This window comes from Microtus oregoni, unplaced genomic scaffold (assembly GCF_018167655.1).
Source record: "Microtus oregoni isolate MIOR12 unplaced genomic scaffold, Mior012 000003F_ref0000135, whole genome shotgun sequence".
Classification (NCBI taxonomy): Eukaryota; Metazoa; Chordata; class Mammalia; order Rodentia; family Cricetidae; genus Microtus; species Microtus oregoni.
In genome coordinates, this window is record NW_024543062.1 from 36,611,890 (window position 1) to 36,625,285 (window position 13,396).

The window sequence follows — 13,396 nt, forward strand, 5'->3', positions numbered from 1 at the left end:
TCTCAATAAATTCAAGGTGAATAAAACTGTGTGTTAAAATAGCAACCTTACAGATGAATATTGTTTTCCAAACTTTAGTTCCAGCTCTAAGTAGACAAAAGTAGGTAGAAATCTGTGAGTTCAAGGTCAGCATCAACTACACCAAGAGTTTCATGCAAGCCTTTAAAAAGTAGGCCTTATATCAAAATAAAAAAAATTGTCTCAGAACAAAATTTATATCTACAATATACAGAAAATATTTTAATTGCATATTGAAAAACTTCAAACCAAGATAATACTTACATATTAATATAAAAGTGTCATATTGAAATCTATGGTTTGACTCTCAGTAGTCATTCTGAAATGAACTGTAGCACATGTCTTTAATTAAGCATTCAAAAATAAATACACTATTTAATTATATGATGGCCTAGTAACAGGTTGCTAAACTCCTTATGATTGGTGTGCATTTAAAAAATTTATAACTCTTTTATATTTTTGTGTTTGGATTCCTCTTATTATTATTAGAGCATAAACTACTCTTTGTGTAATGAGATACCACAAGCCGATAAGGTTCTATTGCCGATGTAAAAATTAATAGTTGGATAAAAATAGTTCCATAAATATCTTGGGTGATAATATATTTTATGTAATCCATATTGACAGAGTCACAATTTTCTTATATGAGGTTATATCTAGTGCCTACAGAATAACTTTGATTTGTTGAGAAAATCTATTTTTGGTTCTGTCATTAGCATTTGTTCTAATCTAATCTTCAAAATTTACTTGCCTTTATAGTTTAGCACTTATTAACATTATCTCAAACATGGTGATTCATATAAAATTGTAGATATGTTATACAAATTTTCCTCTACTACTATATAAGCATATCATACTAATCCAATATCTCTCATAAAAGTTGAAAGAATTTAATCAGAAAGTTAAATTACTAAAAACTAGTAAACTGGTCTTTTCTCTGGAATACCTGAAATAGAGTCCCATGTCACCTATATAACAGCTATTCCTGCAAATAAAGTGACAACTTATAAAAATTCTAATACTATGTTTTAACAAAAATTATTTATTATAGTTGTAAAGACTCAGAAGAGATAAACAGACTTAATATTCTAATTTTTATTTATGAGAAAGTGTCTTACAAATTAGATGTTAACTATAAATTCAAATGTAGATCAGTTTCCACTGTGTAAATTTTATGTTTATTACAGGGACACATAAACTAATTAGTGGGTTGGTATTTACAAGTAGTCTTTTGTTTATTTTTACACACCAATCAAAAATTTCCCTCACTCCTATAACCCCACACCCTCCTGCACCACTCTCCATCCACACCTACTTCTCTGTTTCCCATCAAAAAAGGTGTACATCACATGAATCTCAGATAACCATGGTATATCAAGTATTAAGTCGCAGTGAAAGTAGGGCATCTGCTCTTTTTTTATGGCTGGACTAAGCAAACCACTTTAAGGAATGGGTCTCAAAACAAGGCTACAGAGTCAAAGAAAGCTCCTATTTCCACTGTTAGGAATCCCAAAAGAAATCAAAATTGCACGTCTCTAATACATATGCCTCAGGCCAAGCTCAGTGTCATGCAGGATCCCTAGATGTCTATTCAGACTTCAAGAACCACTATGAGCCCAGGGTATTTAGCTCTGTTTGTTCTCTTGTGGTGTCCTTTACTCCACTGTCTCCTACAAGCCGTCTTGCCCATCATTCTCATGATTCACTGTCCTAGAGTTTGTGAGTCTCTGCATCTGTTTTCGTCCGTTGCTGGCTCCAGTCACTTGGATGAAATTTGAGAATAGCAACTACAGTTAGGAATAGGCAACAATCTAAGAGTAGAATAGAATGTCACTTGGAATCATTACATTTACTTTTTCCCTGCCAGCCCTGTTTGGTTCTTTTCTAGGTCTCTGGACTAGAATGTGTCTGAATCATGGTCCTAAGGACGAAGCTCACTCTTATGGTATAGGTGTTTAAGTTGGGTCATTCATTGATTGGTCACTACCACAATTACAACACCACTATATGTGGTGATATTTTGTTTGTTCTCCAACAAACGAATCTTTCCTGGAGATCAAAGTGTCGAGCTAGCCACTAGTTAGCCATAGAGACCAGGCAGTGAAGCACACACTTTTACAAGTAATTGGGAAGCAGAGGCAGATGGACCTTTGTTATTTTAAGGCCTCCCTGGCCTGCATGAGATTTAGCCAGACTCAAAGAAAAATCAAGCAAAAGTGGTGGTGTCTTGCACATTTAATCCCAGAATTTTGAGAGTCGCGTGCCTTTAATCCTCGCATTAGGGAGGTGGAGGGAAGAAGGAATATGGCTTGGTGGGGAGAGAAATATAAAGTGGGAGGAGAAAGGTATTCAAAGCATTCAGTCTGATGATTTATACAGACAGGATTTTGCTTTCTTACTTCTGAGGATTTTGTATAAGGAAGAACTAGTGGCTGGCTGTTCTGCCTCTCTGATCTTTCAGCTTTCTCACCTGAGATCTGACTCTGAGTTTTTATATGCAAGACCAATTAGAATTCATGCTATGTCTGCTGCCCAATGTCGGACACAAATTCATGAAAAATTGGTTTTCTTATGTCTTTGCAGACACTGGCATTGGCCAGATCTACTTGCAGCCAGATTCACCACCCTGATGGCTAAGTTTTCCTTTTTTCTCACACAGAGGGTGGTGGGCTTTCCCTGCACCTCCTTATCAGGCTGTTCACCAATTAGGTAGCTGCCTTGAAACACACAGAGACTTCTATTCTACGTAGCAGCAGTCAGTCTCAAATATTCATGGTCATGTCTGCAAATTTGGGAAGAAATTTGGAAATTCTTAAAGGGAAGAGTTAGTTAAAAGAGAGAGTTTTCACATATTAAAAATAAGAAATACTACTACAATGGAGAAAGTTATCTCTCTGTTTGATTATACAATGCATGATTTAAAAATAAAAAAAATAAAGAATGGATAATTAACATCACTGGTAATGATTTAATGTTAATTTTCATTTAAAAATGTATTACTGTTCATTTGATGATTTTTGATATGAGTTCCATGATACAGGCATTAGAAAAACTTATTTAAAAAGATAATTGAGATGTTCAGATTCAAACAGGAAAATTTAAAAGAGAAACAAAGAAGAAGTGCCTATGGTTTTCAAACCACTGACTTTAATTTATCCAGTTACCTTACAGACTGAGCCAAATGACAACTATTCTCAAGGCTGCTTAAGTGCTGAATGGAATTCTAAGGAGATGTTAGAATTCAGGAGATTCAAGAAAACAATATTCTCTTATGACATGCATTCACTTTTTGTGAAACAGATGTTAAATTCGTGGTCAATTTGGTATAGACTTATTATCCCTTAAGACTTTAGAGGATTGGAGCCTTGTTCCCAATTACAATGGATCACCTGGTGAAAAGATGAGGCTAAGATTACTGAATAATACAATACATCTATAGGTATGGAAATCTCCCAAGACTAACTTCATGGAGAGGGATATTATGTTCATACACAAAGGCAATCTCTATATGATGACCACATTCTGGCTTTATGCCTTGCAGCAGCTTTGCATGCTTTTGGAAGAATTAAAAAGGTATGAAATAAAATTGTGTCATTTACTAAAGCTATGCAAGACCCAAAATAAGTCTTTGGTAATTCCTCCACAAAGATTTTTGCAGCTAGACAAAGAATAATTTAATCTCAGGCTTTGGAAAATGTTAATTCATAATGCAAATTATTATTAGGCTATTAAAGACAAGATCAGCACCCTTGGAGGAATGGATCTGAGATACAATCAATATTGAACATCATGACTTTCCAAAGGTTTGAAGAAAATCAAATGTCAGGGACTTCAAATGCAGAAAACATGATCACCTAATAAGAAATTGTAAACAGGGAATTTAAGAAAAAGTTATTTTTCTAAATATAATCCAAACAGAAACCCCATACTTTCTGGATTATGGAGAAGGTATGGAAAATGCAGGCATTGGATTATTGAATGAAGTTCAACAAGAGTCAGTCAAGGTAATACTTTCTCATCAGCAAATGGTTTGAGGGGCCTCTCATAGGCCCCCACGCAAAATTCAGTTCAGTTATTTCCTGCATATGTGGAGGAAACTACTTCCAAAATTAGCTAAAGAGTCTAAAGCCTATTGTAAGAACCATACTGCTCTGAACGATAGAAAACCTATGGAAGACAAAGGTTTCCAGAAAAAACATGAAACAAATAATATGTAGTAAAATGAGCAGGCTGCATCCCACCACACGGCTAGCTTACACCTGAAATAACCACACAGATATTCTAATAATTAAGTCACTGCCTGTCCATTATCTCTAGCCTCTTATTGGCTAACTCTCACATATTGATTCAATCCATTTCTAATAATCTGTATAACACCACGAGGTCATGGCTTACAGGGGAAAGATTCTAACCAGCATCTGTCTCAGGCAGGAGAACCATGACATCCTGCCACACTGCCCTTCTTCCCAGCATTCAGTGCTGTCTTCCCCACCTATCTAAGCTCTGCCCCATCAAAAGGCCAAGGCAGTTTCTTTATTCAACCAATGAAAGCAACACAAATACAGAAGGACCTCCTACACCAATTATAATTACTAGATTTGAATAAGAGAGATTTCTTAGTCAGAAAAGATTTCTTAGTTCATCCAAGAGTATGGTCTAAACAAACCTATAAAACCTACAAAACTAGCAAATGATTTTCCTTTGACTGGATATAAGTTGCCAAAAGTGAACCTCACCAAATTTTGGTTTGGGCAAGTTTTTTTGTTTCTGTCTTTTCAGTAAATTAAGGTCATCCAGCTAAGGAATCTGAAGTCCACTGGACAAATAAGACATCTAAAGAAAAAGCACAAATCATCAAAAAAATATACCAAGAAAAAGAGTAGATTGGCTTATTGGTATATTATATTACCGACAGGATAAAATTTCATAAATCTTCCCAAATGTTTATTTCTGATTTCCTTTATAGAAAAACAATGCAAATGGTCTTTTTTGTAAATAAAAATTAAAGCTAGCTTTGGATTTGGAGTGGGATTCTCTCATGCTCCAAATCCAAGCATACTTGTTAAAGTAAAATTCAAAATCTCTGTATCATGCCAGAAAAGCCACTTGATATGGAACAGAATAAAAAACAAAATTTAGAGACTATTTTATTGTCACAAATATCATAAAATCTTTGGTTTTATTTTAACTTTTAAACCTTTTCCTAAGATATAAATATTATCTCAAAACTCATTATATATGTATACAAACACACACACACACACACACACACACACACACACACATATATATATATATATATATACATTCGTATAATATTTTTTCTGGAAATAGCCTCTTTCTACCTTCCTGTACATGATTTTGGATTTGAGACTCTATGAGTTTTATGCAATAAATCATGACCATGCCTAACAGTTACTTTTTAAGGCTCTGATATGATGAAGTAACCCAATAATAGTGAATCCCCCCATGAGAGTGATAATATCACTAAGCTGAAAAACACCACCTAATTACGTGCTTTGGACTAAAACCTGCTTAGGACAATTTTGAAGTGGTAAGCTGAAATGATTCAGCCTCACAGACTACTCTAGCCAGAACTTGAGATAAGTGCTGCACTTTCACAGTACACAGAGACTAGATAACAAATCATAGAGCTACCTCTCCCAGAACTTGACAATTTACCAAAATTATTCTTTATGTTTGAGTACAGGATGCCTAAATTTCCAAGAAGTGAGGTGGATGGTTTTGGGTGCAATGGATTATGGGCATTCATCATAGTTTAGGGTGGCTTGTTACAATTGTTTCCTGGTAATGGTCAGGAAAAAAGCTGAACAGAGAACTTTAGATTCAGGATTCTTGATTTGTAAACCCAAACAGGATATTGATATAAGAGTATGTTATAAGAGTTAAATATACTCTGAAAACAAAAATGGCATATATAGAAATAGGATAAAAGGTAGTTAATTGAATCTAACTTTAAACAAAAAATCAGCTACTAATTGAAAGTATTTTATATTACTATGGATTATTGTATATTGATACAAATTTAAGGTTATTTTGATAGAAAATACTCTGCATACATTTCTACTTTGTTCAAAGTATTGCAACTATACACCTAATTTAACAACGTAATACAAATTACTAGTTATTGAAAGCTATTATTGTAAACTCCTTAGGGTAATAATGAAATGCAGCTTAGTAATTAGTCACCTATTACATTCAACATGTAGTCATATTAGGTATCCTTAAAAGGTCAAACAGAGATATAGTTTAGAGAGATAGATCACCTTCAAACACTTCAGAGATGTACAGATTTTGGCACTCAAGGTGTTTTAATAACATAAGGTATTTTTATGAAAATGAGACTTGTCTGCTCGTGACTATGCCAATCTACTTTGGAGAAGATGATGGCATCAAACAAACTCCATATGAAGTTTGCTTTCTTTGTGACAAAAGCTAGCCACTAGGCAAAAAGGCTGCTCTTGCTTTGACTGCTGACAGTATGTTCTACAAATTGCTTGAACAGGACCCAAAAGAAAATGACTGTCAAACTTTGCCAAGTTTGACAAAGTAGAAAAGTAGATATGGTAGCATAGTAGGTGTAATATGTATGCTCCAATCTTAGGTGACTTGAGATTTCTCCAAGTCATCAGTTGTAATTTCTCACTTTTTTTTGGAAGTAGCTTGCTTGTACTTCCTGCTTACCTAGAAAATATTATTTCCTTCTCAGGTATCTGAATACTTTATAATTATAGTTACATTTATAGTTTTCCTTTTCATCATAATCAGAAAAGAAATTTACTAATGAAATGTAAAGTATATCAGGTTGAGAGACATAAAGGGATAGTTTTGGTAATGCAATATGGAATAGAAAGTGAATTAGGTGTGACCTTTAAGACTCAACAAAATAAGATAGATAATGGAGTATTTTCATTGAAATTCTCAAATATTTATGGGCTTGATATTGTTGATGTATTTTGACCTTTATTCATTGCTACATATTTATTGTATTTGTTTTACATAGTTTTCTTATATTACTTATAACTATTTTTTATTTTAGACAAAAAAATGGAAATGTGATGGTATGACTTTTGTGCTTTAACAACTAAAGTTAGCCTAGATATCAGAGTGCAGAGCTAGACAAGAGTTAGCCATAGAGACAAGGCAGTGCTGGGTCACATCTTTAATCCCAGCAATCAGGAGACAGAGGCAGACAACTCTCTGCAAATTAATGGCCACTCTGGTCTACACAAGATTGTTCCAGACTCACCCACCCCCAAGAAAAAACATAGCCATGCAATAGTAGCTCACACATTTAATCCCTGAATCTGGGTGTCACATGCCTTGAATCCCAATGCTAGGGAGGTGGAAAAAGGAAGGGATATGTATGAATGAATAGTAGAATATAAAGCAGAAAGAGGAGCTTAAAACATTCAGTCTGAGGATTTGGTAGAGACAAGATTTTGCTCTCTTGGCTGCGAAGATTTTGAAGAGGTACAAAGTAGTGCCTTGTTGCTCGGCTTCTCTGATCTTTTAGCATTCAATTCCTAATATCTGACTCTGAGTTTTTATTAGTACTTGAAAAAGTGTCCTTGTGGTGGGATTGAGCATTCTTTCCATATATGCCCAAGAGTAGTATCTCTGGGTCTTGAGTAGACTGGTTCTTAATTTTCTAAGAAAGTGCTTAGCTTGTTTCAGAAGTGGCTGTACAGGTTTTCACTTGTGCCCGCATTAGGGGAGTGTTTACCTTGCTCACCTTATTCCATATCTTCTCCAACAAAATCTACCATCAGTGTTTTTGATCTACCCCATTCAGACAGGTGTAAGATCTCAGAGTCGTTGATGATTTGCAAATCCCTGATGACTAAGGATGTTGAGCAAATTTTCAAGTGTCTTTTGGCCATTGAGATTCTTCTGCTGAGAATTCTCTTTTTAGAACTACATCCATTTTTCAAGTGAATTATTTGGTATTTTTATGTCTGGCTTCCTGAATTCTTTATATATTTTTGAGATCAGCCTTCTGTCAGATGTAGGGTTGGTAAAGACCTTTTTCCATTCTTTAGCCTGGTGTTTTGACTTATCTACCATGTCCTTTGCTTTATAGAAGCTTTTCTATTTTAGAAGGCACAATTTATTAGTTGTTGATCTCACTGTCTGTGCTACTGCTATTAAAACCAGGAAGTAGTCCTGTGTGCCAATGAGTTCAAGAACATTTTACACTTTCTCTTCTATCAGGTTAAGTGTAGTAGGATTTATGTTGAGGTCTTTAATCCACTTGGAGTTGAATTTTGTGCATGGTATCAGATATAGATCTATTCTACATAGAACATCCAGTTATGACATTAGTTGAGTAATTTTGAATTCTGTGTCAAAATTCAGATGTTCATATGAGAGTGGATTTATGGCAGGATCTTTGATTCAATTCAATTGATTCATGCTTTTGTTTTTATGCCAATACCAAGCTGTTTATATTATTATAAGTCTATAAGAGTGTTTGAAATCACAGATAGTGATGCCTCTGGAAGTTCATCTGTTGTACTAGATTCTTTTTAGCTGTCCATCTCCCCCCCCAATGAATTTGAGTATTGCTGTTTTGAGGTCTGTGAAAAATTGTGTTGGTATTTTGGTGGTGTTACATTGAATGTGTCAGTTGCTTTTGGTAAGACTGTCATTTTTACTCTGTTAATCCTACCTCTCCAAGAGTATGGGAGATCTTTTAATTTTTGCTATATTTTGTTCTTTTTTCTTTTTTCAATGGCTTAGCGTTCTTTTCATGCAAGTCTTTCACTTGTTTGATTAAATTTAATCCACAATATTTTGTATTATTTGTGGATATTAAAAAGGCTGTTGTCTCTCTAATTTCTTTCTTAGATATAGGAGAGCAACTGAATATTTTAGTTCATTTTATATTCAGTTACTTCATTAAAGGAATTTATAAACTATAGGAGTTCCCTAGGAACATTTTGTGTTTTGGTTTTGTAAACTATGATATCATTTGTGAATCAAGTTTCTTTGCCATATCCCTTTCTAATTTCTATCCCATTGACCTCCTTAAGTCATCCTATTGATCTATCTACAACTTCTAGTACTATATTTAATAGGTAAGGAGTAAGGTGACAACTTGTTTTGTACCCAATTTTACTAAAATTGCTTTGAGTTTCTCTCCATATAATTTTATGTTGGGTATTGGTTTGCTGTCTCTTGCCTTTATTATATTTAGATATGCTCCATGTATCCCAGATTTCTCCAATTCTTTTATCATGAAGGAATCTTTGATTATGTCAAAGGCTTTTTTTTTCAGTATATAATGAGATAATCTTCTTTTGTCTTTCAGTTTGTTTATGTGGTGAAATACATTGGAAGGTTTTTATGCTTTGAATCATACCTGCATCTCTATAATGATGTGTACTTGTTCATAAAAGTTTTTTTTATATCTTTTTGGATTCCATTTGAGAGTATTTTATTGAATATTTCTGCATCTATATTCATAATATAAATAGTTCTATAATTCTCTATGTGTGGTTTGGGTATCAGGGTGACTATCACATTATAAAATAAATTTAACACAGTTCCTTCTTTTTCTATTTTAAGAAGTAAAGGAGTATAGGTATTAACTTTTCTTTGAAATTTCAATAGAATTCTGCACTAAAAGCATCTGACCCTGGGCTTTTTTGGTTTTGAGAATTTCAATGAGTGCTTCTATTTCCTTGGAAGTTATAGATATATTGAAATTGTATTTTTTTGATTTTCTATTAAATATGATAAATGCTATCTGGTGAGATAAATGTTTAGTTCTTTTAGATTTTCTCATTTTGTGGAATATATATTTTTAAAGAATAACAAAATGAGTAGGCCTTGTTCCTGGACCTCGCAGCCAATAGGGAAGGGATGTGTGGAACAAAGAAGCCCCTGTAGCAGGAGCTGAAGGGGCCCAATGTGGGAGCTCACCAAGGCCAGCTCGACTGGGTCTGAATGAGCATGTGATCAAACTGGAATCTCTGAATGTGGCTGACAATGAGGGTGTACTGAGAAGACAATGATAACGACACTGGATTTTTATTCTACTGCATGTACTGGCTTTTTGGGAGCCTAGTCTATTTGGATGCACACCTTCCTAGACCTGGATGGAGGGTGGCCTTGGACTTCGCACAAGGCAGGGTACTGGAGAGCAAATGGGAGGGGGAGTGGGGGAAGGGGGAGGGAAGGGGGAGGATGGGAGGAGGTGGAAATTTTAAATAAATAAATTTAAAAAAATAAAATAAAAAATAAAAAATGATTCCTTGTATTTCCTTGGTGTCTCTTCTATGTACTTACTTTTCATTTCTGATTTTCTTAAATTGCATATTATGCCTTTGCCTTTTAGTTAGATTTAGTGGGATTTGTCTGTCTTGTTTATTTTTCTCAAAGAACCAACTTTTTCTTTCATTGACTGTTTGTATGATTTTCTTCATTTCTGTTTATTGCTTTCATTCCTGTGTTTATTTTTTCCGACCCTCAACTCCTCTTGAATGTGTTTGTTTCTTTTAGCTCTAGAGGTTTCAGGCACACTGATATATCACTTGTATGAGGTCATTCTAATTGCCTCATGAAAAAAATAAGTGTTTTGAATTTTTCTCTTAGTACTACTCTAGTTGTCTCCCATAAATTTGGATTTGTTGTGTATCCATTTTCATTATATTTCAGGACATCTTTAACTTCTGTCTATATTTCTACCTTAACCAAGTGGTAACTCAGTAGAGAGTTGATTAATTTCTCTTAGTTTGTAGCCTTTCTTTTTTCTGTTGTTGAAATTCAACTTTAATGCTCTGAGAAAATACATGGGATTATTTCAATTTTGTTGTATTTGGTGAGATTTACTATATGTCTAAGTATGTGGTGAGTTTTGTAGAAAGTTCTATGAAGGGTTGAGAAGCTATATTATTTTTTCATGTAGGTGAAATGTTCTGTATGTATCTTTTAGGAATATTTGGTTCCTAATTTCTGTTAATTTCATTTTATCTTTGTTAAGTTTATGATTGGGGTATTTGTGAGAGTGGGTTATTGAAGTCTTTTACCATTAATGTGTATGGTTAAAGAGTTTATTAAACTTTAATAATGTCTCTACCTCAAATGTGGGTGATATTGCATTGGGCATAAATGTGAAGAACTGCGGTATCATTCTGGTCAATTTATACTTTAATAAGTATTAAATGTCACTCTCCTTGTCTTTTGATTAAATTTTGACATCTATTTTATTAGATATTATTTTAGCTAAACCAGCTTGGTTCTTAGGTTCATTTGATTTAGAAGTTCTTTTCAATCAATTTACTCTGAAACAACATCTATCCTAATTTTGAGGTTTGTTTCTTGTATAAAGCAGGATAGATGCTGTTTTCATATCTATTCTAGTAACCTGTTACTTTTTACTCATGAATTGAGTCCATTGATACTGAGAGATTATGATGATGTGTGTGTGTGTGTGTGCGTGCATGTGCATGCATGCCTGTGTGTGTGTGTGTGTGTGTGTGTGTGTGTGTGTGTTCGTGTGTTATCCTTCTGTTAATTTTGGTTATGTGAGAAGATCTATTGCATATGTTTTCAAGTGTTGCTAATTTGCTTGGGTTATAGTTTTCCTTTAATACCTTTTGGATGGCTAATTGTTTAAATTTGAATTTGTCATGAAACATACTGTTTTCTCCATCTCTGGTTACTAAAAATTTTACTGAGTATAGTAAAGAGACTTTAACCCATACTTTTTTCTTCAACTTAGAGTCCTTTAAGCTCATTTCAATAATGATTACAAATTTTTTCAACATTACTTATTTCTTTGATCTTTAGGCTGTTTTTACATATTTGATCATTTATTCAAGTTCCTACAGTGAACAGGCACCTTAGAAATATCATAAACAGTATGTGTCAATGTATTATGTAGCATTTCATTTCATTAATTAGAGACTGCAAACTTTTAGTTCTCAGTCCTTTTGGAAACGAGGCATATTTATAAAGCTATATTTTTTTTATATGTTCACAACAAAAGTTGTGATTTGAAAAATAAAAAAACAGTATGGTTTTCTTTAATGTGGCCATTTTGCTTCTTTTACTGAACTGAATTGTTTATTGAGTAAGACTCAACTCTAAATTTACTCTTAATGTATCTTTTCTCTTTAGGAACATTTGTCATTAAGGTGACAGCCAATGATGCTGATGACCCTACAACCGGCTATCATGCTCGAATCCTGTACAACTTAGTACAAGGCCAACCATATTTTTCTGTTGAACCTACAACAGGTATTTGTGAATTAAAAAAAAATGTAACCCTCTCTGTCTTCTAAGAAGAAAATGAGAGCACATATCACCTAGGTACAAACATGTTCTACAAAAAATGCCATATTTCATCATTAGTTATGATGCCATTCCCTAATTGTGTAATTTTGCTGACACATAAACAGTGTTTCCATGATTCATAGATTGGGCTATCTATATCATAGATATGGATATTTCCATATTTTATATAAAATATTTGTAATGAATCTTATAAATGTATCAGAGAAAAAGGGCAAAACAATTTAAAAATATGAGAATTAGACATTACAGATAATTGACCAGATGACATTTGCCAAAAGTCTGAAAGCATCTTAAAAATTTCTAACTGCAATAAACTCTAGGAAACTGGAGATAAATCCTCAAAGACACATTTACATGACTAACCAGATATCTATCAATCACTATATAATATTAAATATGTGGTATCATATGATAAAGAAATTGCTTTAAACACATTTGGCACATTTTTGTCTTTACGACAGGCTCTTTTTAAATTTTATTAAACAAAGATTATCATTGCATTTCCTGATTATATTAATCATTTGAATATCCTTAAAATCAAAGTGGAGTTCAGGTGGTTTTTTTTAAGTACGTATTAAAAACAATTAGTAGTTATTTTATAAATATTGCAAATGACCCTTACACATGCTAAACAGAAACTTTACCCAAAACTCTATTATCAGTTGTAAACATATCCACTGGCTTCTAAATGTTTATATGACTCTGCTTGTTCAATAAGTATTAACTATTACCTAGCAATTCAAAGCAAAACCTTCCTCTTCAGAACTTAGAGGCTTTAAAAGACTCAATATCCTAGCTAATTGTTACAAAATTTTCAAAGTAAACAAATGAACAAACTTCTGGTTATTATTAAAATAAAAAGTCTTAAGTTTAAAAAATAGTGTATTTTGCTAAACAATATTTTTTATGAATTTATTTGGAATATGTTGATATTTCTCTCTACCCTGTATACTTGATACTAAAAAAAGTATGGAATATGCTGTTTTGTTGTATTGTGGTGGTAATAGTCTTACTTCTCTACAATATTATTTTTATAGCTTATTATTTGGATTAC

At 33.4% G+C, this 13,396-nt stretch overlaps 1 protein-coding gene across 2 annotated transcripts in view; it reads left to right on the forward strand.

Moving 5' to 3' along the window:
* The window catches only part of Cdh19 (cadherin 19), a 113,292-nt gene that overhangs the window by 39,808 nt on the left and 60,088 nt on the right, over positions 1-13,396 (forward strand). For both annotated transcript variants that reach the window (XM_041648754.1, XM_041648755.1), the window contains exon 5: positions 12,166-12,285. In XM_041648754.1, the coding sequence (XP_041504688.1) occupies positions 12,166-12,285 (120 nt within the window). The remainder of the gene's footprint in view (positions 1-12,165; positions 12,286-13,396) is intronic.